At 38.6% G+C, this 25,348-nt stretch overlaps 1 protein-coding gene across 4 annotated transcripts in view; it reads left to right on the forward strand.

Annotated features, from left to right (window-relative positions):
* FCHSD2 (FCH and double SH3 domains 2) overlaps positions 1 to 25,348 on the forward strand; it is a 335,209-nt gene that overhangs the window by 164,568 nt on the left and 145,293 nt on the right. For all 4 annotated transcript variants that reach the window (XM_030829076.1, XM_030829079.1, XM_030829077.1 and 1 more), the window contains exons 7-8: positions 2,720 to 2,774; positions 3,619 to 3,747. In XM_030829076.1, coding sequence (XP_030684936.1) covers positions 2,720 to 2,774; positions 3,619 to 3,747 — 184 coding nt within the window. The remainder of the gene's footprint in view (positions 1 to 2,719; positions 2,775 to 3,618; positions 3,748 to 25,348) is intronic.

Here is a 25,348-nt window from a genome sequence, read left to right on the forward strand (position 1 = left end):
AAACTTGTTTTCTTAAACTTTCAGAGATCCTAGAACAGAGAATTGACAGATTTGTAAAGCATGTATAAACAGCTAATTTAGCCACAGCCCACAGGATGAACATGAGCACAGTGGAGGGCCATTTCTGAGAAGTGGGGATTTGATAGGGTCTAATTCACAGAGCTGATCACAAGCAATTGCCTTCTAACATGACCGAAATTCAGAGGGGATACAGCAAGCTAGACACATTAATATTAACTTTTCAACTATAGAGTTAGGAATGGCACTTTATCTTCATTTATTCACTGTTTGTTGAATACTTTATACTGGGTATGGTAAGTACAGAGATGAGTAAGGTAAGCTTTGTGCCCTCAAGGAGTTTAAGGCCTAGAATTAGAAACTCAAAGAAATTAAGTGCCTAAAGTCACTTAATATTAACTAATAACTTACTTGCAGTAGTAATGTGAAAACACTCTTAGGAAAGCCTAGAAAATATAAAGGTTAATTTTGCCTAATGATAAAGGAAAGCTTTATAGAAGAAGTGATGTTTGGATAGAATCTTGAGGAATGAGTATAAATTTTCTAAGTAGAGATGAGGAGGAAGATCAGGAAGGGGAAGTTAAACTGTACTACCTATAGTTTTGATAGATGATTTGATAGATGGTGTGGAGATGCACACATTAGGAGAGACCATAGAAGGAAGAGGGATACAATTTGAAGGAGATGATGAGTTTCATTTTGGATATGTTTATTCTGAAGAGCCTGGGAAACACCGGGGTGAATATGTTTGGAAGGTAATCAAATATCTGGCACTTAAATGAGAATTTGGGCCTCAGGATCTCGCTTTGAGGGTCAGTTGCCTATCAGATGGTAGTTACATAGTATATAGAATAGGTGAGAAGTTGAGTTTGGAACCCCAAGGAACATTAATTTTGAAGGGTAGGTGGTAAAGAGTAGCACATGGTATAGTTCATTATTTGTGTGGTGTTTGGGTGTAAAAATCCTGCCTTATTTTTTCTAGATTGCAATGTTTGAGAACAGGTACTGTTTTATTTTATCTATCGCTAATACCTACCTTAATACTGCACAAGAAGTATATTAGGATTAGGAAATAAAGCAGAAGCCAGAAACTTAAAACCTTATATTGGAAGATCTACATGCAACTCAGCCTATTTGGGTAACGACTGTAAAAAAAGGAGAACTGGGAATATCCCCAAACACAGTCTTATTCTGAAAAGACTTTCTCAGAGATTTGAGTTTGTAGCCTTTACTTTTCTAGATAAAATGAACAGGAATATGATTAATAAAAATAAAATAATTGGGGCTGGGCGCGGTGGCTCACGCCTGTAATCCCAGCACTTTGGGAGGCCGAGGCGGGTGGATTACAAGGTCAGGAGATCGAGACCATCCTGACTAACACGGTGAAACCCCGTCTCTACTAAAAATACAAAAAATTAGCTGGGCGTGGTGGCAGGCGCCTGTAGTCCCAGCTACTCGGGAGGCTGAGGCAGGAGAATGTCATGAACCCGGGAGGCGGAGGTTGCAGTGAGCAGAGATCATGCCACTGCACTCCAACCTGGGCAACAGAGCGAGACTCCATCTCAAAATAAATAAATAAATAAAATCATTATGAAATATGACTATGACAAGGTAAAAAATAACAGGAATCTTTTAAACCCAATTTTTTTAACGATGGAGAAGTAGTTGGGCTACATATGTGTTCATCCCTGAATGTTTTCTCTTGTTAGAAAAATAAGAGGCTCCTTTTCCTATCCTCTTCACACTGGCTTTTCAAAGACTGACTGCTCCATCATCCAGTCCCAAACTGGCCAGCAACTTTACTTCATGAGGCACAGCTGCCAGCACATGTATTGAATTCTCCCATAGAAATCACCCTGACACTGAAGTCAAGACAAACATTGCAGCTTTAAAAAAAAATCACTGGTCCTAGGAGTGTTGCTTGTTCCCTAGCATTTGTCTGTTGACTTTCTCCATATGGTTATCTGTAGCTGTTTGGGTAAAATCAACATGTTTGTACTACCTATTGTTAGATTATGGTTACTCTCCCAAACTGAAAAAGGATCAAGGGAGATAAGAACACAAGAGTGGGAGAAGATTACATCATACAGGGCAGAGAGTCCCAGGACTTTCTCAGTAAGTTCAAAACACCCCCTTAGAGCAGAGGAGGCACACAGGCAGGTACCCAAACAAGAAGTACTTTTAATGGGGGAAATAACAGAAGTAAGGACTTCGTAGAGCCTATTGATTGCATTATTGCCTTCCTGGTCTTGTTAGAGTCTTTCACACACAGCCCTGAAAGTTTGCTGGTGCTTGCCTCCATAGGTTGGTTGTCTCTGGGTCTCTCTAACCTTTGCAGGAACTAAAGTGTATGAAGTTGTATGGTACTGAGAATAGTCTATAGTTTGATGGCTCTTGTTTATTAGGAGACACCAATATATTTTGATTTTTTTTTTTGGTCAAGTTTTTTTTTTTTTTTTTGGTCATTCTGGATATTTTTCTTATATTAATCCCAGTATTTCCTGTTTTACCATAATAATAAATTCTTCCTGTAGTAAAATAAAGGAAAATAATCATTACTCTTGGTTTTCCATTTTTTCATTCTTTTTTAGAGCAGTATCTTCAAAAAAGTTTATTTTTAAAATTTAATAATATATTTAGTAATTTTATTGTGACATAATTAGATGATTTTATTAAACATACTTTTCTATTTTTATTATAGATCTAAACTTAGTCTTTTTCAATCAAGAATCAGTTTACAGAAGGCAAGTGTAAAGGTAAGTTTTCAATAAGTGTATTTCACAACTGAGAAACCTCTTAGCTTGTAAAACAGAGAATTGGATCTTTGAGGGTGGAGGTGGATTATTTCTACCTTAGAGAAGCATTTTAAAGTCACTGACTCAGGGAGGAACTTTCCCTCCCAGTTCATGGGGGTTTTGCACCCAGCTGTCAACACCTTGGACACACTTGCTTCTCAAGACTGCATTAGGGATAAGTTTCTGGAGCTTACCTGCTTAGGTAGCCTATTGTCTTTAGCTCTTAGTCCAAGAGACTTAATCCGGGGGCTTTGGAAAGCTCTACAAAATCTATTTCATTTAGATTTAGACCCCTGAGTGATATTCTGGGCCAGATGTGATTGAGTTTTTCCTTCGGAAACTTCACACTGTATAATGCCTGATTAAGTAAGCTTAGAGACCTGGCTGTGGCTGCCAGGCTTCAAACTAGCATGCAGTTCATCTGGCACATTAGGAGTGCTGATTTTTAAAAAACTGTTTTCTAACTCCACTAGATTTACCCATACCTTTGAAGATAAGGTACTTATTTCAGAACCTTTATTTAGTCATTTGAATAAAATGGGCAAATATTTTTAAGTTATCTACAAAGCTTTAGAAGTATGTTAAGCAAATATTTGAAAATCCTCCTGCCCTGTGTAACAGTTCTAGTCACTGTTTCATTCCTCAGTAGTGATGAATAATTTTTATATATGTATAAATGTTTTCCCCACATGGTTACCTTTATTCTTGTTGGGGAGCCATTAATTGCAAACTAAGAATAGGATTCCTATGTGTTTTGTAGTACAATATCAGTTTCCACTGATTATTTTACTTTGCTATGTTTTAGTTAAAAGCCCGGCGATCTGAGTGTAATTCCAAAGCTACCCATGCAAGGAATGATTATCTTCTTACCCTAGCGGCAGCAAATGCACATCAGGATCGCTACTATCAAACAGATTTAGTTAACATTATGAAGGTAATACAGCTTTCATATCTATGGTAATTTTACTTCATTGAAAACAAAAACAACTCAAGTTGGGTGTTGGGTTTATGGGATTGAATCTATAAAAGAATAGCCAGGCCATGTTGCATCTCGTTGGAATATACTTGTTATTGTTTGGATAGCATCTGTTTCAGATAATTTGGAATTAATTTTTAGTTAAGAAAATGTTTACAGACAAGTCACAGTAAAGGATTATATTATTCCCTAGGTGCAGCAAACATTTGTTATCTAGTGGTTATTGATGTAGAAGATACAAGAGTGATATAAGAAATAAAATAATAACTCAAACTGGGGAACTACTTCTAAGCTATTTTATGAGACTCATGTCATGTTTTCAATAAATTATTGAAGCTAGGCAGAATCTTCAAGTATCTTCTGAATCATCAGAGAAAGACTGATATTTTAGCATAATTTTTGTTAGATTGTATCTGTATTTTTTGAAAAATTTTTATAAGAAAAGTTTTATGCAAAAGGATATTTCTATTAAAAATATGTTTTTATAAGTGTATCTCTTAGCCTGAATTTTTTATTAACTAGAATTTTGGCCACAACTATGTCTAATGATAATTATGAAGCTTTTTTTAATTTTAATTTTTTAGAGACAAGGTCTCGCTCTGTTGTCCAGGCTAGAGTGCAGTGATGATCACGGCTCACTGTAGCCTTGAACTCCTAGGCTCAAGCAATCCTCCTGCCTCATCCTCCTGAGCAGCTGGGATCCAGGTGCATGCTACCATGCCTGGCATCTTTTTTTTTATTTTTAGAAACAAGAGTCTTGCTATGTTGACCAGGCTGGCCTCAAACTCCTGGCTTCAAGTGATCCTCCCTCCAAAGCTTCCCAAAATGCTGGGATTCCCAAAATGGCTGGGTGTGAGCCATTGTGCTTGGCTATTTTTTATTTCTAAGAAAACTTAGATTTTTAAAAAATTTCATTACGTTTATCCTGAATTTATAGGTAAAATTGCACATTACTATTTGATGATTTTGAGCTGCGTACGGGACAAGCAAAAGAATATGTTCAGTAGCTATATGAAGATGTCTGTCCTCTGGGTATTACTCTGAAATGCAGATAGATTAGATTACAGTTTTGTACCCAAACTTGATCTAGCATGTCCCTGTTTATACCACCTATGATGTGTCTTTAACTTTCACTGAAGTAAAGAGAAGACGGTAGAGGAAAAGGAAACCTTTGTAATCTGTTGCCAGGTTTCTCCCTTGTTGCTGGCAGACAAGCTCTGCTTTGGATTGTATCTGTCATTCTTTCCTGTTTTCCCAAAACCCAAACATTTTATCATTTTGTTTTTTCTTTTATTTTCAACCCATCCCCCTCAAATGTATTGTTCTTAATGACTAACAAACACACACATTGCTGTAGTTGAATTGCTTAATTTACAAATCAGCAATTGTGAATGGGGATGCAGCCAGAGCAGGTGCTCTTTTTTCTGTAGTAGCTCTGGGAAAGAGGTCAACTCTGGCCAGAAACTGCAAGTTCTTTCGTTGAAAGTAGAGATGGGACAGTTCTCGGGACCTTCAGGCAAAAACAAGAGTGTTGAAGGGAGTCAAATTGGACTAAGAAGTATCCTATTGCAAAACGTTTTTTCTTTCCTTTTTGTTCACTGCCTGAAATCCCCTTTTCCTAGTTTCTGTTGTGACTTCTGCTTATTAGAATACAGGTTAGAAAATATAGAGACAAGGAACTGTTTTGTCATCTCAGATGAAAACTCTGCATATATTTTCCATAAGGTATTAGACCTAGAAGTTTAGGTGTTTTAGTATATATATTTTTTGAGACAGGGTCTCGCTCTGTCATAACAGGCTGGAGTACAGTGGCTTGAACATGGCTCACTGCAACCTGAACCTCCTGGTCTCAAGGGATCCTCTTGCCTCAGCCTCCCGTGTAGCTAGGACCACAGGTGCCTGCCACCATACCCAGCTGATTTTTTAATTTTTATTTTTTTAGAGGCGGGGTCTCACTTTGTTGCCCAGGCTAGTCTTCAACTCCTGGACTTAAGAGATCCTCCCACCTCAGCCTCCCAAAATGCTGGGATTATAGGGGTAAGCTACTGGGCCTGGCTGGTTTTAGTAGCGTATTGGTATTACATAGTGCTTCAGACTTACGAGGACCAACAGTTTCAAAGAACACATTTACTAAAGATGATTTTTAGCACAGCTTACACTTAAGGTTGTAATTCACTATATCCTATATATGTCTACTATTATATCAAAGCTGTATATTTTTCCCTATGAATATTTTTAAATGAACATTATATTAACTTAAGCAACAGCATAAATAAAATCCTATTTTTTTTCAATTGGATCTACAGCTAAAAAAGATGGCCTTCAATAAACCAGGGAAAGTACATTCTTATTTGGGGGATCTGCTCTCTGCCTAAAGCAAAGAGGAAGTTAAAGGGCCTGGCCAGCTCACAGATTAGTATATGTTCTTGAACTTACTTTGAAGTCTTTATGCATATATTTGATCAGCATTGGCTAGGTTATGCTTTGGAGTATACATTTCATGAAGCATTGTGGGGTACTAAACTGATTAAAAATAGAGGCAGGGATTGGTCCCTCCTGCCCCTTAAAAATGAGAAAACATACTTTCAGTTTTCATGTACTGTGTGTTAACTCATTTTCTTCCTCATGCTAATTCTATAGTCTGCAGTACAAGAAAACTCCTATCAATCATGCTGTTAGCTACTTAGTAAATTTCCACCATTGAATCGTCAGTGGCCCTTAGATGCCTTTCTTGAAAATATCTGTTTTTCTGAATTAATGTTAAGGAGATATCTATTTTTCTGAATTAATGTTAAGGTGATAATGCCCTATATGGGTAGCTTAAAAGCAGGGTATTTGATTTGTTGGTTTAATCATACACATTTAAGAGCCTCTTACAGCATGCTAACTACTGAGTTAGGCTTTGGGAAAAGACAAAGATGAGTAAGACATACTACTCATCCTCAAAGAGCTCAATGTGGTAGAAGAGAGTGAGATATATATATATATATGATTGCAAATTAGAGTGATGGAAATCACTTACTGCTGGAGGACTGTGGTTAGTAATAATAATAGCCTGTCTTTTTTATTGCTTAATATTGCCTTGGCATTATCCTAACCATTTAATACATGTTATCCTTTCTCATTTTCTTTCTTATCCATGTTAAAGTTCATAGCTCATTATTTAAATAATACTCTAACTTATATTCTTATCTTTGCCCTTCTTCAAATGAAATGAAATTGTAACTCTGATGAGCCCCCATAACTAGATAATCTGTATCTAAGCAGCCAAGTACTGCCGAAGAAAAGTTTCGACGGAGCAGATTCATGATCATAAATTAATAGAGGAACCAGTGCAGCAGTTTCAACACTGCTTAGATAGTCTATCTTTCCCTAGTTAACTTTTCCTACTATTTTTAACAGTTATTTCAACTTTTCCCCCCTCTTCAAACCCCAAACTTACCCCTTCTCTTTTATGCTTAGCAAGTGGGTTTTCTTCCTAATTTACAGAGACAATAGAAACCGTTCGAAGACAGACAGCTTCGATATTGTCCACTTCATCTGTGTTCAGAACTCTGGAGTCTCAGTAGCAGTTGTTCCTATCTAAAGGTGATCTTTTCACCTCAGCTTTGGATTATATCTCATCCCCTCCTGCCTTCTAAGGGAACAAAACAATTATTTTGTGTTCTCTTCGTATTTCCTGGACATTCTGTTCTTACATTAGCAGTTATCTTGGTGATAACAACCCTCATTATGACTGTCTTTTGAGTTACATTCTTCTAATCTGGACTAGCTGCCCTCTGTGTCAGATGCAAGTATTTATCCTGAGATCTTCCTATATGTCTCTGTTGTGTTAGATCTCCAGTTTTCTTTATGATATGTCTTATTTTTTTCTTGATTTACACTGTCCTTTGGTAGAGCACATCCTCCAGTACCTTCTTGCAAAAGCGGGCATGGGCAATAAGTTTTCTGAGATGCTGTTTATGAAAATGGCATATTCTGTGCTTGTACTTGGATATAGAATTAAAGGTTGAAAACTCTTTCATTCAGATATTGGAGTCCATACCTCATTGTTTTCTTGTTTACTGTGTAAGTATTGAGAATCCAAAGCCATCCTAGTTCTTGATTATTTGTATCTGATCTAATTGTTTGTTTTTTCTTCTTTTAGAAGTTTATGGAATATTCTCAGTGTACCCTTTGATTTCTTGGATTAATTCTTCCCTTTTGTTTTCTCTTTCTGGAACTTCCCATTAAGATATGAAATCTCCTAGCCTGCTTCTTTAAATTTCATTTCTTTCTTGTTTTCCATCTTTGTCATTATGTTCTACTTTTTGGGAGACTTCTTCAACTTTACAGTTTATTTCTTTTATTGGACTTTTAATTTTTTCATAGTAGTTTTAATGTATGAGGGTTCTGTTTTCTCCACATCCTTACCAGCATTTTTTATTGCCTGTTGTATTAGTTCGTTTTCACACTGCTTTAAAGAACTACCTGTGGCCGGGCGTGGTGACTTACACCTGTAACCCCAGCACCTTGGGAGGCCAAGGTGGGCGGATCACCTGAGGTCAGGAGTTTGAGACCAGCCTGCCAACATGGTGAAACTCTGTCTCTACTAAAAATACAAAAAATTAGCTGGGCGTGGAGGCGTGCACTTGTAGTCCCAGCTACTCAGGGGGGCTGAGGCACGAGAATCGCTTGAACCTGAGAGGTGGAGGTTGCAGTGAGCCGAGATCGCACCACTGCACTCCAGCCTGGGCAACAGAGTGAGACTTCATCTCAAAAAAAAAAAGAAAAGAAAAGAACTACCTGAGACTGGGCAATTTATGAAGAAGAAAGGTTTAATTGACTCAGTTCCGCATGGCTGGGGAGGCCTCAGGAAACTTACAATCATGGTAGAAGGCGAAGGAGAATCAAGTACTAGGAGAGAGAAAGCAAAGGGGGAAGTGTCACTTTTAAACCATCAGATATCAAGAGAACTCAGTCACAATCATGAGAACAGCATCGGGGAAATCTCTCCTATAATCCAGTTACCTCCCACCAGGACCCTCCCCCGATATATGGGGATTACAATTTGAGATGAGATTTGGGTGGGGACACAAAGCCAAACATATCACCTGTCTTTTGGATAAAAGTCATTTGACCTGGGATGACATGCTATCTAATTGTCGTTTTGATTTGCATTTCTCTGATGATCAATGATGTTGAGCACCTTTTTATATGCCTGCTTGCCATTTATATGACTTTTTTTGAGAAATGTCTATTCAGATCTTTTGCTCATTTTTATTTTTTATTTTTATTTATTTATTTTTTTTTATTATACTTTAAGTTCTGGGGTACATGTGCACAATGTGCAGGTTTGTTACATATGTATACATATGCCATGTGGTGTGCTGCACCCGTTAACTCCTCATTTACATTAGGTATATCTCCTAATGCTATCCCTTCCCCCTCCCCCCACCCCATGACAGGCCCCAGTGTGTGATGTTCCCCACCCTGTGTCTAAGTGTTCTTATTGTTCAGTTCCCACCTATGAGTGAGAACATGTGGTGCTTGGTTTTCTGTCCTTGCGATAGTTTGCTCAGAATGGTGGTTTCCAGCTTCATCCATGTCCCTACAAAGGACATGAACTCATCCTTTTTTATGGCTGCATAGTATTCCATGGTGTATATATGCCACATTTTCTTAATCCAGTCTATCATTGATGGGCATTTGGGTTGGTTCCAAGTCTTTGCTATTGTGAATAGTGCCGCAATAAACATATGTGTGCATGTGTCTTTAGAGCAGCATGATTTATAATCCTTTGGGTATATACCCAGAAATGGGATGGCTGGGTCAAATGGTATTTCTAGTTCTAGATCCTTGAGGAATCGCCACACTGACTTCCACAATGGTTGAACTAGTTTACAGTCCCACCAACAGTGTAAAAGTGTTCCTATTTTTCCACCTCCTCTCCAGCACCTGTTGTTTCCTGACTTTTTAGTGATTGCCATTCTAACTGGTGTGAGATGGCATCTCATTGTAGTTTTGATTTGCATTTCTCTGATGGCCAGTGATGATAGTTTTGCTCATTTTAAAAATCAGATTATTAGATTTTTTTTTCCTATAGAGTTGTTTGAGCTCCTTGTATATTCTGGTTATTAATCCCTTGTCAGCTGGATAGTTTACAAATATTTTTTACCATTCCATGGGCTGTCTCTTCACTTTGTTGATTGTTTACTTTGCTGTGCAGAAGTTTTTTTAACTTGATGTGATCCCATTTGTCCATTTTTGCTTTGATTGCCTGTGCTTACAGGGTATTACTCAAGAAATCTTTGCCCAGTCTAGTGTCTTAGAGCATTTCCCCCAATGCTTTATTTTAATAGTTTCGGGCTGGGTGTGATGGCTCACGCCTGTAATCCCAGCACTTTGGGAGGCTGAGGCGGGCAGATCACAAGGTCAGGAGTTCAAGACCACCTGACCAATATGTTGAAACCCTGTCTCTACTAAAAATACAAAAATTAGCCAGGTGTGGTGGCGGGCACCTGTAGTCCCAGCTACTCAGGAGGCTGAGGCAGGAGAATCGCTTGAACCAGGAAGTGGAAGTTGCAGTGTGCTGAGATCATGCCACTGCACTCCAGCCTGGGCAACAGAGCAAGACTCTGTCTCAAAAAAAAAAAAAAAATAGTTTCACAGTTTGAGGTCTTAGATTTGAGTCTTTAATTCATTCTGATTTGATTTTTGTATATGGTGAGAGATAGGGGTCTAGTTTCATTCTTCTGCATATGGATATCCAGTTTTCCCAGCACTTTTCCCCCAATGTATGTTCTTGGCACCATTGTTGAAAATGAGTTCACTGTAGATATGTGGATTTGATTCTGGGTTCTGTCTTCTGTTCCATTGGTCTGTGAGTCTGTTTTTATGCCAGTACCATACTGTTTTGGTTACTATAGCTCTGTAGTATAATTTGAAGTCAGGTAATGTGATTCCTCCAGTTTTCTTTTCCCCTAGCCTAATTAAATTTTCCCCTAGCCTAATTATTCTGAAGAATAAGATCAGGCCAGGCACAGTGGCTTACACCTGTCATCCCAGCACTTTGGAAGGCTGAGGTGGGAGGATCACTTGAGTCCAAGAGTTTGAGACCAGCCTGGGCAGTATAGTGAGACTCTGTCTCTACGAAAAAAATTTAAAAATTAGCACGTGCTTGTAGTCCCAGCTACTCAGGAGGCTGAGGTGGGAAGATAACTTGAGCCCAGGAGTTGAAGGCTATAGTGAGCTGTGATCATGCCACAGCACTCCAGCCTGGGTGACAAAGTGAGACCTCATCTCTTAAAAAAAGGAAATAAAAAAATAAGTTCATGTTGATATCTAAATACAAGTATTTGGACAGATTCCCCAAGAAATACTATTTATTTCTTATGCCAGTAGTGATTAGATCAGATACTGAATATATCTTTCTGTGTCTGTATATTATTAGGCAGATTTCTTTAAACTCTAAACTAAAACAAACAAGCAAAAAACTATTGCTAGACCCTGGAAATCAGATAACTGATTTCATCAAATCTATAGAAATCAACTCAGCTGGTTTGTGGTGAGATAATTTGTTCCTCACATGTTCCTTTTTCTTAGCATGTTCTTGTGCAATATATGAACTAACATTTTTTAGAAGCTTGTGAAATATTTTCTTTGTGGTTTGGATGAGGAAGAATGAGATACAGTGTATCATAGTAGAAAAGAGAACAAACGTCAATTTAATGAAAGATTTTTTAAAAGCTTAGTCATTTTTTGTAGGACTTTATTTCTAGACAAATATTTCTTCAGTGGAGGCCAAACATACATGGACTAGTTGATAATTTGGTAAAGTAATAAAAGATAAACATCTTTCTGTATGGCAGAAATCTAGAAAATATAATTTGACTTATCTTTTGTAGACTTTTTTTGATCAAATGAAGAGAAAAACATTAATATACAAATCCTTTCTAAAATTGATACATAATAACTATATATTTATAGTGTTATGTGTGATATTTTGATGCATGCGTACAATGTGTAAGGATCAAATGGGAGTAATTGAGATATCCATCACCTCAAATATTTATTATATATCATGCAGTGTTGAGAACATTTCCAAATCTTCTCTCCTACCTATTTTAGAATATACCATAAATTATTGTTAACTATAGTCACCCTGCTGTGCTATTAAACAGTAGAATGTATTCTTTCTATCTGACTATAATTTTGTACCCATTAACCAACCTCTCATTGGCCCCACCTTCCTATCCTTCCCAACCTCTGGTAACCACCATTCTACTCTCTACTGCTGGATATATATCCAAATGAATGGAAATCAGTATGTTGAAGAGATGTCTTACAGCACTATTCACAATAGCTAAGATGTTGAATCAACCTAAATGTCCATCAGTGGATAAATGGATAAAGAAAATGTAGTATATATACACAATGAAATATTATTCAGCCATAAAAAAGATTGAAATCCTGTCATTTGCAATAGCATGGATGACCCTAGAGGACATTATGTTAAGTGAAATAAGCCAGGAACAGAAAGCCAAGTTCTTTTTTGGCTTTTCTGGCTAAACATTAACTCCAAAAATCTTCCTCATTCATATGTAGGCGTGTATGACTCATATTTTTTATTTTGAGTTGTGGGTCTTCTGGTTTCTCTGTCATCTCTAGCTCTTGTACCTCTGATTCATGTGATGTCTGTTCACTTAATAAATTAGCATGAAAGTCTTCAATTCTATTAAATTCTGCTTAATTCTGCTTTAATTCTGTTAAATCTCTGCTTCTCTTGCTTTATGTCCTTTTTTTTAAATGCCCTCTTTCTTGGGGAGAGTAATCATTTGACTCAGTTCCCATAAATACCATATGATTCTCAAATCTGTCTGCAGCCTGCCATTTAATTATTTATATTTGTGCCTTTACCATTGGTACATGTGAATACTTAAAGTAATTAAAAATAAATGCATTTTAAAATTCTGTCTCAGTCCTAGTAGCCATATTTCACATGCTTAAAGGCCACATGTAGCTAGTGTCTACCATGTTGGACAGTGCAGATATAGAACATTTTTGCCATCTTAGAAAATTCTATTGAACAGCAGTGCTCTAAAGCTTATTTTGTTTTTACTTGTTATGGTTTGAATGTGTCCTCTAAAGTTCATGTGTTGGAAACCTAATTCCCAATGCAACAATACTGAGAAGTGGGACTTTTAAGAGGTCATTAAGTCATGAGGGCAGAGCCCTTATGAATGGATTATTGCCATTGTTGTGAGAGTGAGTTATTTATTACAGGAGTGGGTTCCTGATAAAAGGAGAAGTTTGGCCCCTTTCCACTTTCCCTCTGTGTTCTCTTGCTCTTCTGCTTTCTACCATGGGATGATACAGCATGAAGGCCCTTGCCAGATACAGGCCCCTATATACCTGGACTTCCCAGTCCCGCGAACCATCAACCAAATAAACGTCTGTTGTTTATAATTACCCAGTCTGTGGTATTCTGTTATAGCAACAAAAAATGGACCAAAACATTTGTTTTCTTCCATCCCGCCCCCCGCCCTTATCTGTCTGTTATCAACTCTGCTGGTCATTTTTCCCAATAACCATGTCCATGGTTACATTTGATTATTTCACAATTAATTGCTCCTTAATTTGCACTCTAGGTCTTTACTTGTATCTTGTTAAAGAACAGAGATTGGCAAACATTTCCTGTAAAGGGACAGATAATAAATATTTTAGGCTTCTGTGTTGTGGTTACTCAGTTCAGCTGTTGTAGTACAGCTATGAATGTGACTGTGTTCCAGTAAAACTTTACTTACAAAACTGGATGATGGGCTGGATTTGGCCAACAGGCCTTAGTTTGCCCACCCTTGGTATAGAACTTTAAAAACTGTGTTATGAATGTTCTAACTATATAAATATGCTGAAGATAATAAAATGAGTACCCATTTACCCAACCACCAAGCTTCAAAAATGAAACACTGTCAGTATGGTGGAAACCTCCCAGGTGACCCCTCCCAAAACATCTCCCTTATGTTCAACACATTGTAACTACCACTCTGACAATAGATAGTGTTGTCTTAGATGGTATCATGCCCTATGATATTATGCAACTTGCATTTTTCCCACTCAACATTTGTTGAGATTCATTTGTATGAATTTTTAACTTTCTTTGTTGTCTTTGCTATATAGTATTTCATTGTGTGTGTGTGTGTATATATATATATATGTCATAAATAACTTACCCATTTTCTTTTCTTTTCTTTTTTGTTTTGTTTGTTTGTTTGTTTGAGATGGAGCTTTGCTCTTGTTGCCCAGGCTGGAGTGCAATGGCACGATCTCGTCTCACCGCAACCCCTGCCTCCTGGGTTCAAGTGATTCTCTTGCCTCAGCCTCCTTAGTAGCTGGGATTACAGACACATGCCACCACACCCAGCTAATTTTGTATTTTTAGTAGAGGCGGGGTTTCTCCATATTGGTCAGGCTGGTCTCGAACTCCTGACCTCAGGTGATCCGCCTGCCTTGGCCTCCCAAAGTGCTGGGATTACAGGCATGAGCCACCGCGCCCAGCCATAACTTACCTATTTTCTTAATAGAAATTTTAGTTGTTTATTGTTTTACTGTTACAAACAGTGCTGTTATCAACAGTCTTGTACATTCTCCCTGGCTCACTTGTGCTAGAGATTCTTAAGGGAATATACCTCGAAGTGGTATGCATTAGAAGCTGTACAAAAGAGTGCCAGCTTACAATCCTTTTATTGTACCTTTCAGCATCATTTGCATATCATTTTAAACTCGGGAAGCATTTGAGTTTGTACTAGGTGATAGGCACTTGGTGATACAGAGATGAATTGGATGTGATCCATACTGTCATTGAGCCAGAAACAAGGTTATTCTCTGGTGCCGCCCCCAAAGGGCTTATGGAATATGGGGTAATAGATTCTTTCCCTGCTACATTGGTTATATTATGATTGGTTCCCTGTGACTCAAAAAGATAAAATTAGGATGCTTCTTGTAAGTCTTTACCAAACTTCTAAAGTAATTATTTTGAAATATTTTTAGCAGCTGAACAACTTTTTAAAACAAACTCCTACATGGAATCTTTATATATAAAGCAGATAAAAGGGAAGTTGTTTGGTTAAAGCTTGTGAGCCTGTTTCCTCTTTGTGTGTTTTTCCCACTCCCTATACCTGCCTGTGACATCCTCTACTTTCCCATGGTTCCTAAGGCATCAGGCTGAATACTAGGGCACCTTGAAATATAGTTTGGAAACAAATGTTCTAAGACAGGATTTTCCAACTACCAAATTTCTTATAGAGGTCTAAGCTTTACCTAGATGATCTTAATTTTAGACTTTTTTGAGGTAATCTCATAAAAATATAAATCAAAACATGGTAATCAGTTCACATCCTTCAGTGGACAGGTCTAACAGGTAATTGAATATTCTCATTTCAGAGTTTAATTTAATGTCTTGGGCTGGAGAATCAACAGTAGATGGGGGTACTGAAGCAGAGAGTACATAAAACTATTAACGAGAGTATTGTATAGGGTGACGAGGCATAAGAAGAAAATTTTAAAGAGATTAACTCTTTTTAAATCAATTTTATTGAGGTACAATTAATATACAATAAGATGCATCTATTTTAAAATAGGGTTTGTTGAGTTTTGACAAATGTGTATAACCATGTTGTCACTATCATAATTGCAATCAATATCTAGAATACTTCCATCCTCCCAAACTTTCTCTCTTGTTCCTTTGCAGTTATATTTGATTTCCATTGCTATGTAACAAATCACCACAAACTTAGAGGTTTTAAACTACCTCCATTTATTATCTCACAGTTCTGTAGGTCAGAAGTCCAAGTAGGCTTAGCCAGGTTCTCTGCTTAGGGCTTCACAAGGCCAAAATCCAAATGTCACCTTGGCTGCATTCTTATCTGGAGATTCTGGGGAAGAATCTCCTTCCAGCGTCATTCAGGTCGTTGGCAAAACCCAGTTCCTTCTGGTTGTAGGACTTAACTCTCTTTTCTTGCTGGCTGTAGGCTGGGGTCATTCTCAGCTCCTAGAGGTGCTCTCAGATACTTTGTACATAATTCTCCATTACCAAGCCAGCAGTAGTGTGTCTAGTCCTGTTCATGTTTTGAATTTCTGACTTTTTTTGCTACTAGCTAGAGAAAACTCTGCTTTTAAAGATTCATGTGATTAGGTAATCACAGATAATCTCCCTTTTGCCATGTAACGTAGCATAATCACAAGAGTGATTATGTTCTACTGACACTCAAAGGAAAGGGGATTATACAAGGGCAAGGGTCATTGGGATCATTTTATAGTTCTGTCTACTTCAGCAGTCTTCACATATTTTGTTAAATTTATTCCTAAGCATTTCATATTTCTCAATGTTACTGTAACTTTTAGGTTTTAATTTTACCTTTCAGTTCTTTTTATTAATATATAAACATATGATTGATTTTTATGTTTTTATCTGTTCCAGTTACTTATAGTGTTACTCTGCATGACAAATGACTGTAAGGCTTAGTGGCTTAAAATAACAGCATTTAGTTTGCCTTCAAGTCTATACTTTGGGTAGAGGGGGTCGGTAGGGATAACTTATCTCCGTACCACTCACATCAGCTAGAGAAACTCAAATGTGAAGGTTGAATTCTGAGGGCTTGCTATCTCACTTTTCTCATTGATGCTGCCTATTGACTCAGACCTTCCCAAGGCTGTCAGCTGGAGCTTCTGCACTTGGCTTCTTGGTATTGCCTGGACTTTCTCACAATGTTGTGGTTGTGTTCCAAAGGCAAATATGAGGGCAGTGGGGGTTAGGGGTATGGTTTGTCCCATTTTTTATACTTAGCCCCAAAATTGGTGTTAAATGAGTGAGAAAGGAGAGGTTCAGCGGGCTTTCTTCATGGAAGTCTTTTCTTCACAGAGGAACTCGCATCTCACCAGGCTTTGTATGTGAGTGGGATGTCGGCAGGCTGTGGCAGCAGACAGTGGCATTTCACAGGGATGGACTTTTATGAGAAGGGGAGTGAAAGTGATGCACAGAAGAAACCAGTGGCTCCATTAATCTTAGAGCCATGAGAGTGCTAGCAATAGTTTTTAAGTGAGGTTGAAAAAAATTTGACCTTGAGGAAAGAATTCTAAAATGCCACTAAAGTAGTTTTGATTTTTTAAAACCAACCAGGTTAAAATGTGAACACATGATTATTTGTTATCTTAGTTTTAAATGCAGTTTTCTATAACACATGATATTTTTCCATTACATTTTATTGTAGGGCTTTTAGATAAAAGACAATTTTCATACATTAGAGTTGTTAAGTATTTTTACTCACTGGATTGTAGACTGTTAGGTTTTAGTAGTCTTCTTAGATTCTGTAATATTGCTGGTTAAAAACTTGAGGTGGTGGGTGGAGCCAAGATGGCCGAATAGGAACAGCTCCGGTCTCCAGCTCCAAGCCTCAGCGACACAGAAGACGGGTGATTTCTGCATTTCTGCTTGAGGTACCGGTTTCATCTCACTAGGGAGTGCCAAACAGTGGGTGCAGGACAGTCGGTGAAGCGCACTGTGCACGAGCCGAAGCAGGGCGAGGCATTGTCTCACTCGGGAAGCGCAAGGGGTCAGGGAGTTCCCTTTCCTAGTCAAAGAAAGGGGTAACAGACGGCACCTGGAATATCGGGTCAGTCCCACCCCAATACTGCGCTTTTCCAACGGGCCTGGAAAACGGCACACTAGGAGACTGTGTCCCACACCTGGCTCAGAGGGTCCTATGCCCACGGACTCTCACTGATTGCTAGCACAGCAGTCTGAGATCAAGCTGCAAGGCGGCAGCGAGGCTGGGGGAGGGGCGCCCGCCATTGCCCAGGCTTGCTTAGGTAAACAAAGCAGCCAGGAAGCTTGAACTGGGTGGAGGCCTCCACAGCTCAAGGAGGCCTGCCTGCCTCTGTAGGCTCCACCTCTGGGGGCAGGGCACAGACAAACAAAAAGTCAGCAGGAACCTCCTCAGAATTAAATGTCCCTGTCTGACTGACAGCTTTGAAGAGAGTAGTGGTTCTCCCAGCATGCAGCTGGAGATCTGAGAACGGACAGACTGCCTCCTAAAGTAGGTCCCTCACCCCTGAGCAGCCTAACTGGGAGGCACCCCCCCAGTAGGGACAGACTGACACCTCACTCGGCCGGGTACCCCTCTGAGACAAAACTTCCAGAGGAACTATCAGACAACTGAATTTGTGGTCTCACGAAAATCCACTGTTCTGCAGCCACCGCTGCTGACACCCAACCAAACAGGGTCTGGAGTGGACCTCTAGTAAACTCCAACAGACCTGCAGCTGAGGGTCCTGTCTGGTAGAAGGAAAACTAACAAACAGAAAGGACATCCACACCAAAAACCCATCCGTGCATCACCATCATCAAAGACCAAAAGTAGATAAAGCCACAAAGATGGAGAAAAAACAGAGCAGAAAAGCTGGAAACTCTAAAAATCAGAGCACCTCTCCTCCTCCAAAGGAACGCAGTTCCTCACCAGCAACGGAACAAAGCTGGACGGAGGATGACTTTGACGAGTTGAGAGAAGAAGGCTTCAGACGATCAAACTACTCTGAGCTACGGGAGGAAATTCAAAACAATAGCAAAGAAGTTAAAAACTTTGAAAAAAAATTAGACGAATGGATAACTAGAATAACCAATGGAGAGAAGGGCTTAAAGGAGCTGATGGAGGTGAAAGCCAAGTTTCGAGAACTACGCCAAGATTGCAGAAGCCTCAGTAGCAGATGTGATCAACTGGAAGAAAGGGTATCGCTGATGGAAGATGAAATGAATGAAATGAAGCAAGAAGGGAAGTCTAGAGAAAAAAGAATAAAAAGAAATGAACAAAGCCTCCAAGAAATTTGGGACTATGTGAAAACACCAAACCTACGTCTGATTGGTGTACCTGAAAATGATGGGGAGAATGGAACCAAGTTGGAAAACACTCTGCAAGATATTATCCAGGAGAACTTCCCCAATCTAGCAAGGCAGGCCAACATTCAGATTCAGGAAATACAGAGAACGCCACAAAGATACTCCTCGAGAAGAGCAACTCCAAGACACATAATTGTCAGATTCACCAAAGTTGAAATGAAGGAAAAAATGTTAAAGGCAGCCAGAGAGAAAGGTCGGGTTACCCACAAAGGGAAGCCCATCAGACTAACAGCAGCTGATCTCTCGGCAGAAACTCTACAAGCCAGAAGAGAGTGGGGGGTGATATTCAACATTCTTAAAGAAAAGAATTTTCAACCCAGAATTTCATATCCAGCCAAACTAAGCTTCATAAGTGAAGGAGAAATAAAATACTTTACAGACAAGCAAACACTGAGTGATTTTGTCACCACCAGGCCTGCCCTAAAAGAGCTCCTGAAGGAAGCACTAAACATGGAAAGGAACAACTGGTACCAGCCACTGCAAAAACATGCCAAATTGTAAAGACCATTGAGGCTAGGAAGAAACTGCATCAACTAACGAGCAAAATAACCAACTAACAGCATAATGACAGGATCAGATTCACACATAACAATATTAACGTTAAATGTAAATGGGCTAAATGCTCCAATTAAAAGACACAGACTGGCAAACTGGATAAGGAGTCAGGACCCATCAGTGTGCTGTATTCAGGAAACCCATCTCACGTGCAGAGACACACATAGACTCAAAATAAAGGGATGGAGGAAGATCTATCAAGCAAATGGAAAACAAAAAAAGGCAAGGGTTGCAATCCTAGTCTCTGATAAAATAGACTTTAAACCAACAAAGATCAAAAGAGACAAAGAAGGCCATTACATAATGGTAAAGGGATCAATTCAACAAGAAGAGCTAACTGTCCTAAATATATATGCACCCAACACAGGAGCACCCAGATTCATAAAGCAAGTCCTGAGTAACCTATAAAGGGACTTAAACTCCCATACAATAATAATGGGAGATTTTAACACCCCACTGTCAACACTAGACAGATCAACGAGACAGAAAGTTAACAAGGATATCCAGGAATTGAACTCAGCTCTACACAAAGTGGACCTAATAGACATCTACAGAACTCTCCACCCCAAATCAACAGAATATACATTTTTTTCAGCACCACACCACACCTATTCCAAAATTGACCACATAGTTGGAAGTAAAGCTCTCCTCAGCAAATGTAAAACAACAGAAATTATAACAAACTGTCTCTCAGACCACAGTGCAATCAAACTGGAACTCAGGATTAAGAAACTCACTCAAAACCGCTCAACTACATGGAAACTGAACAACCTGCTCCTGAATGACTATTGGGTACATAATGAAATGAAGGCAGAAATAAAGATGTTCTTTGAAACCAACGAGAACAAAGACACAACATACCAGAATCTCTGGGACACGTTCAAAGCAGTGTGTAGAGGGAAATTTATAGCACTAAATGCCCACAAGAGAAAGCAGGAAAGATCCAAAATTGACACCCTAACATCACCATTAAAAGAACTAGAAAAGCAAGAGCAAACACATTCAAAAGCTAGCAGAAGGCTAGAAATAACTAAAATCAGAGCAGAACTGAAGGAAATAGAGACACAAAAAACCCTTCAAAAAATTAATGAATCCAGGAGCTGGTTTTTTGAAAAGATCAACAAAATTGATAGACCGCTAGCAAGACTAATAAAGAAGAAAAGAGAGAAGAATCAAATAGATGCAATAAAAAATGAAAAAGGGGATATCACCACTGATCCCACAGAAATACAATCTACCATCAGAGAATACTACAAACACCTCTACGCAAATAAACTAGAAAATCTAGAAGAAATGGATAAATTCCTCGACAAATACACCCTCCCAAGACTAAATCAGGAAGAAGTTGAATCTCTGAATAGACCAATAACAGGTTCTGAAATTGTGGCAATAATCAATAGCTTACCAACCAAAAAGAGTCCAGGACCTGATGGATTCACAGCTGAATTCTACCAGAGGTACAAGGAGGAACTGGTACCATTCCTTCTGAAACTATTCCAATCGATACAAAAAGAGGGAATCCTCCCTAACACATTTTATGAAGCCAGCATCGTCCTGATACCAAAGCCTGGCAGAGACATAACCAAAAAAGAGAATTTCAGACCAATATCCTTGATGAACATTGATGCAAAAATCCTCAATAAAATACTGGCAAACCGAATCCGGCAGCACATCAAAAAGCTTATCCACCATGATCAAGTGGGCTTCATCCCTGGGATGCAAGGCTGGTTCAACATATGCAAATCAATAAATGTAATCCAGCATATAAACAGAACCAAAGACAAAAACCACATGATTATCTCAACAGATGCAGAAAAGGCCTTTGACAAAATTCAACAACCCTTCACGCTAAAAACTCTCAATAAATTAGGTATTGATGGGACGTATCTCAAAATAATAAGAGCTATCTATGACAAACTCACAGCCAATATCATACTGAATGGGCAAAAACTGGAAGCATTCCCTCTGAAAACTGGCACAAGACAGGGATGCCCTCTCTCACCACTCCTATTCAACATAGTGCTGGAAGTTCTGGCCAGAGCAATCAGGCAGGAGAAGGAAATAAAGGGTATTCAATTAGGAAAAGAGGAAGTCAAATTGTCCCTGTTTGCAGATGACATGATTGTATATCTAGAAAACCCCATCGTCTCAGCCCAAAATCTCCTTAAGCTGATTAGCAACTTCAGCAAAGTCTCAGGATACAAAATCAATGTACAAAAATCACAAGCATTCCTGTACACCAATCACAGACAAACAGAGAGCCAAATCATGAGTGAACTCCCATTCACAATTGCTTCAAAGAGAATAAAATACCTAGGAATCCAACTTACAAGGGATGTAAAGGACCTCTTCAAGGAGAACTACAAACCACTGCTCAATGAAATAAAAGAGGATACAAACAAATGGAAGAACATTCCATGCTCATGGGTTGGAAGAATCAATATCGTGAAAATGGCCATACGGCCCAAGGTAATTTATAGATTCAATGCCATCCCCATCAAGCTACCAATGACTTTCTTCACAGAATTGGAAAAAACTACTTTAAAGTTCATATGGAACCAAAAAAGAGCCCGCATCGCCAAGTCAATCCTAAGCCAAAAGAACAAAGCTGGAGGCATCACCCTACCTCTCTTCAAACTATACTACAAGGCTACAGTAACCAAAACAGCATGGTACTGGTACCAAAACAGAGACATAGATCAATGGAACAGAACAGAGCCCTCAGAAATGATGCCGCATATCTACAACTATCTGATCTTTGACAAACCTGACAAAAACAAGCAATGGGGAAAGGATTCCCTATTTAAGAAATGGTGCTGGGAAAACTGGCTAGCCATATGTAGAAAGCTGAAACTGGATCCATTCCTTACACCTTATACAAAAATTAATTCAAGATGGATTAAAGACTTAAATGTTAGACCTAAAACTATAAAAACCCTAGAAGAAAACCTAGGCAATACCATTCAGGACATAGGCGTGGGCAAGGACTTCATGTCTAAAACACCAAAAGCAATGGCAACAAAAGCCAAAATTGACAAATGGGATCTAATTAAACTAAAGAGCTTCTGCACAGCAAAAGAAACTACCATCAGAGTGAACAGGCAACCTACAGAATGGGAGAAAATTTTTGCAACCTACTCATCTGACAAAGGGCTAATATCCAGAATCTACAATGAACTCAAACATATTTACAAGAAAAAAACAAAAAACCCCATCAAAAAGTGGGCAAAGGATATGAACAGACACTTCTCAAAAGAAGACATTTATGCAGCCAAAAAACACACGAAGAAATGCTCATCATCACTGGCCATCAGAGAAATGCAAATCAAAACCACAGTGAGATACCATCTCACACCAGTTAGAATGGCCATCATTAAAAAATCAGGAAGCAACAGGTGCTGGAGAGGATGTGGAGAAATAGGAACACTTTTACACTGTTGGTGGAACTGTAAACTAGTTCAACCATTGTGGAAGTCAGTGTGGCGATTCCTCAGGGATCTAGAACTAGAAATACCATTTGACCCAGCCATCCCATTACTGGGTATATACCCAAAGGACTATAAATCATGCTGCTATAAAGACACATGCACACGTATGTTTATTGTGGCACTATTCACAATAGCAAAGAGTTGGAACCAACCCAAATGTCCAACAACGATAGACTGGATTAAGAAAATGTGGCACATATACACCATGGAATACTATGCAGCCATAAAAAAGGATGAGTTCATATCCTTTGTAGGGACATGGATGAAACTGGAAAACATCATTCTCAGTAAACTATCGCAAGGACAAAAAACCAAACACCGCATATTCTCACTTATAGGTGGGAATTGAACAATGAGAACTCATGGACACAGGAAGGGGAACATCACACTCCGGGGACTGTTGTGGGGTTGGGGGAGGGGGGAGGGACAGCATTAGGAGATATACCTAATGCTAAATGACGAGTTAATGGGTGCAGGAAATCAACGTGGCACGTGGATACATATGTAACAAACCTGCACATTGAGCACATGTACCCTAAAACCTAAAGTATAATAAAAAAAAAAAAAAACTTGAGGTGGTGAGCACTGTTAGCATTAATTTTGGGGTTAAGAAAGGAAGTGGTATATGTATTATCTGTTCAACGTTCTTAGCCATTTGTGGTTTTAGTGAGTTTTCTTGGTTTATCAGTCATTTATCAAGTACCTCCCTCTAGTTTTCTTTTTCAAACCATTTTGAAACGGCAAGTTGGGTTCATTTTACTGGTATTCTGATGACTGTTGATTGTGGTTCTCAGGCTGATGTAATCATGTCACAAAATACAATAGAGATTATATTCCATCACTGAGGTGCTTAGTCACAGATTAAAATACTCCCTGGCCACAGACAAGTCTTTTTCTGAGCGCAGTCCCCTATTCCTGTAATAATAAGGGTCAGGTCTCACTTGTGTGCATTTGTTCATGTTTTGCCTAGCATAACCAATGTGTGTGTTTAAACTTCATCCAATAAATCACTTAAGCCTAAGAATTTTGCTTCTTTATCACAAATAACATAGTGTGGAGTTTGCTGAACTCCATTTTCAGACACGGCTTTATAATTTCTGACTTAATTGCATGCTAAGCCATTTTATTTGTTTTCTTATTAAATTAACTAGTCAAAACATACCGTATTTCATTGATTCTAACATTTGGGCTTTTTTCTAATCTTTTAATGTTTTTTGTATCTTCGATGCTTCTTGTATTCTGTGGTGTCTTAAAGAAAGGAGGATAATTTCGCCTAAAGTTCCACTTTGTACAAGGCACAGAAAGAAGTAAGGACATGGGACAAATACTCTCTACCCTCAAAAAATTAAGACAAAGATTGATCTTTTTGTCTCTGTCTCTCTCAGTGTTTTTCTCTTTCTGTCTCAGACACATACTCTAAAAAATTAACTGAGGTGGCAAAACCAAAATGCCAACTAGCTTTTCTGCACAGTTCTAATCCGATTTTTGTTCCTGATATAAATAACTCAAAGCCAAATTAAATTAAATGAAACCATTCTAACGTGATCCAAGAGGGAGAAAGTCTGTAGGTGAAGATAATAAACACTGGAATGCAGCTCCTTCTCTCATAAGGTTTTTAAAGGGAGTAGGTAGACTGTTAACACTGATTTTGACATGCTACACTGGACAGTTCAAGTATTAACTTAGCACTGACAATGAGGAGGAGACATCTGGAGTCTGAGAAGACCAGCCACCTAAGTGATACCCCAGGTATACTATTTTAAATTGATTTCAAAGAAAATCTATATGAAAGGTAGTAGCATATGTATATATGTGTGTGTATCATTAAAACCATGTTTTTCATGTAAGATGAATCACTGGACAAAGCCTTAATATTATTACCTATCAGTTTTGAAGGGAAGGGTAACTGGGTTTTTTGTTTTGTTTACCAATTTATAGAAATATCTTTTAACATTACTATAATAAAACCATTAAAGCACCAAGGAGAAGTGTTGGTCAAAGGATGAACCTTGGGTACCCAGAAGCACTGCTGGTCTCTGGAGTGAGGATTACTGGTCAGAGCATCCTGACTTCTGTAAGCAGGCCTTATGCTCATGGGGTATATAGTTTATAGCCTTTAACCCTGCCAAGAACAGAGAAAGTTTGCAGGGCTTCTGAAATTCCATATCAGCACTATCATTTTGGAAATCAAAATAACCCCCCATTTATGGATATTGTAATTTATCATCTGTCAGCATAATTGGAAATATGTATTATTTGGCAAGAAGAGTTCCTCTTCAGGGCTCTCCATTAAGATACATGTGCCACAGTTATTCTGACCCTGTGTATTGGAATCCCAGCCCTGGTTAGTCTTCATGGATTATCTTTCAATGAGACATCAAGACATAACTACAGGTAAGATAGCACATCTGAAAAATAGCCTCTGGAGAGGAGTAACCGTTTCTGAACAAAACTTAGGTCAACCTGAAGGTATTTTCTAGGAAACAGAATGATAAATTATAGTTTCAAATTAAAAGGCAAAGATCTATCAGTCTTAAGGACAGAGTACCAGTGTTGTTTATTGGTAATTATTTTCATTTGTTCAGAA

The sequence above is a fragment of the Nomascus leucogenys genome, chromosome 15 (assembly GCF_006542625.1).
Source record: "Nomascus leucogenys isolate Asia chromosome 15, Asia_NLE_v1, whole genome shotgun sequence".
NCBI lineage: Eukaryota > Metazoa > Chordata > Mammalia > Primates > Hylobatidae > Nomascus > Nomascus leucogenys.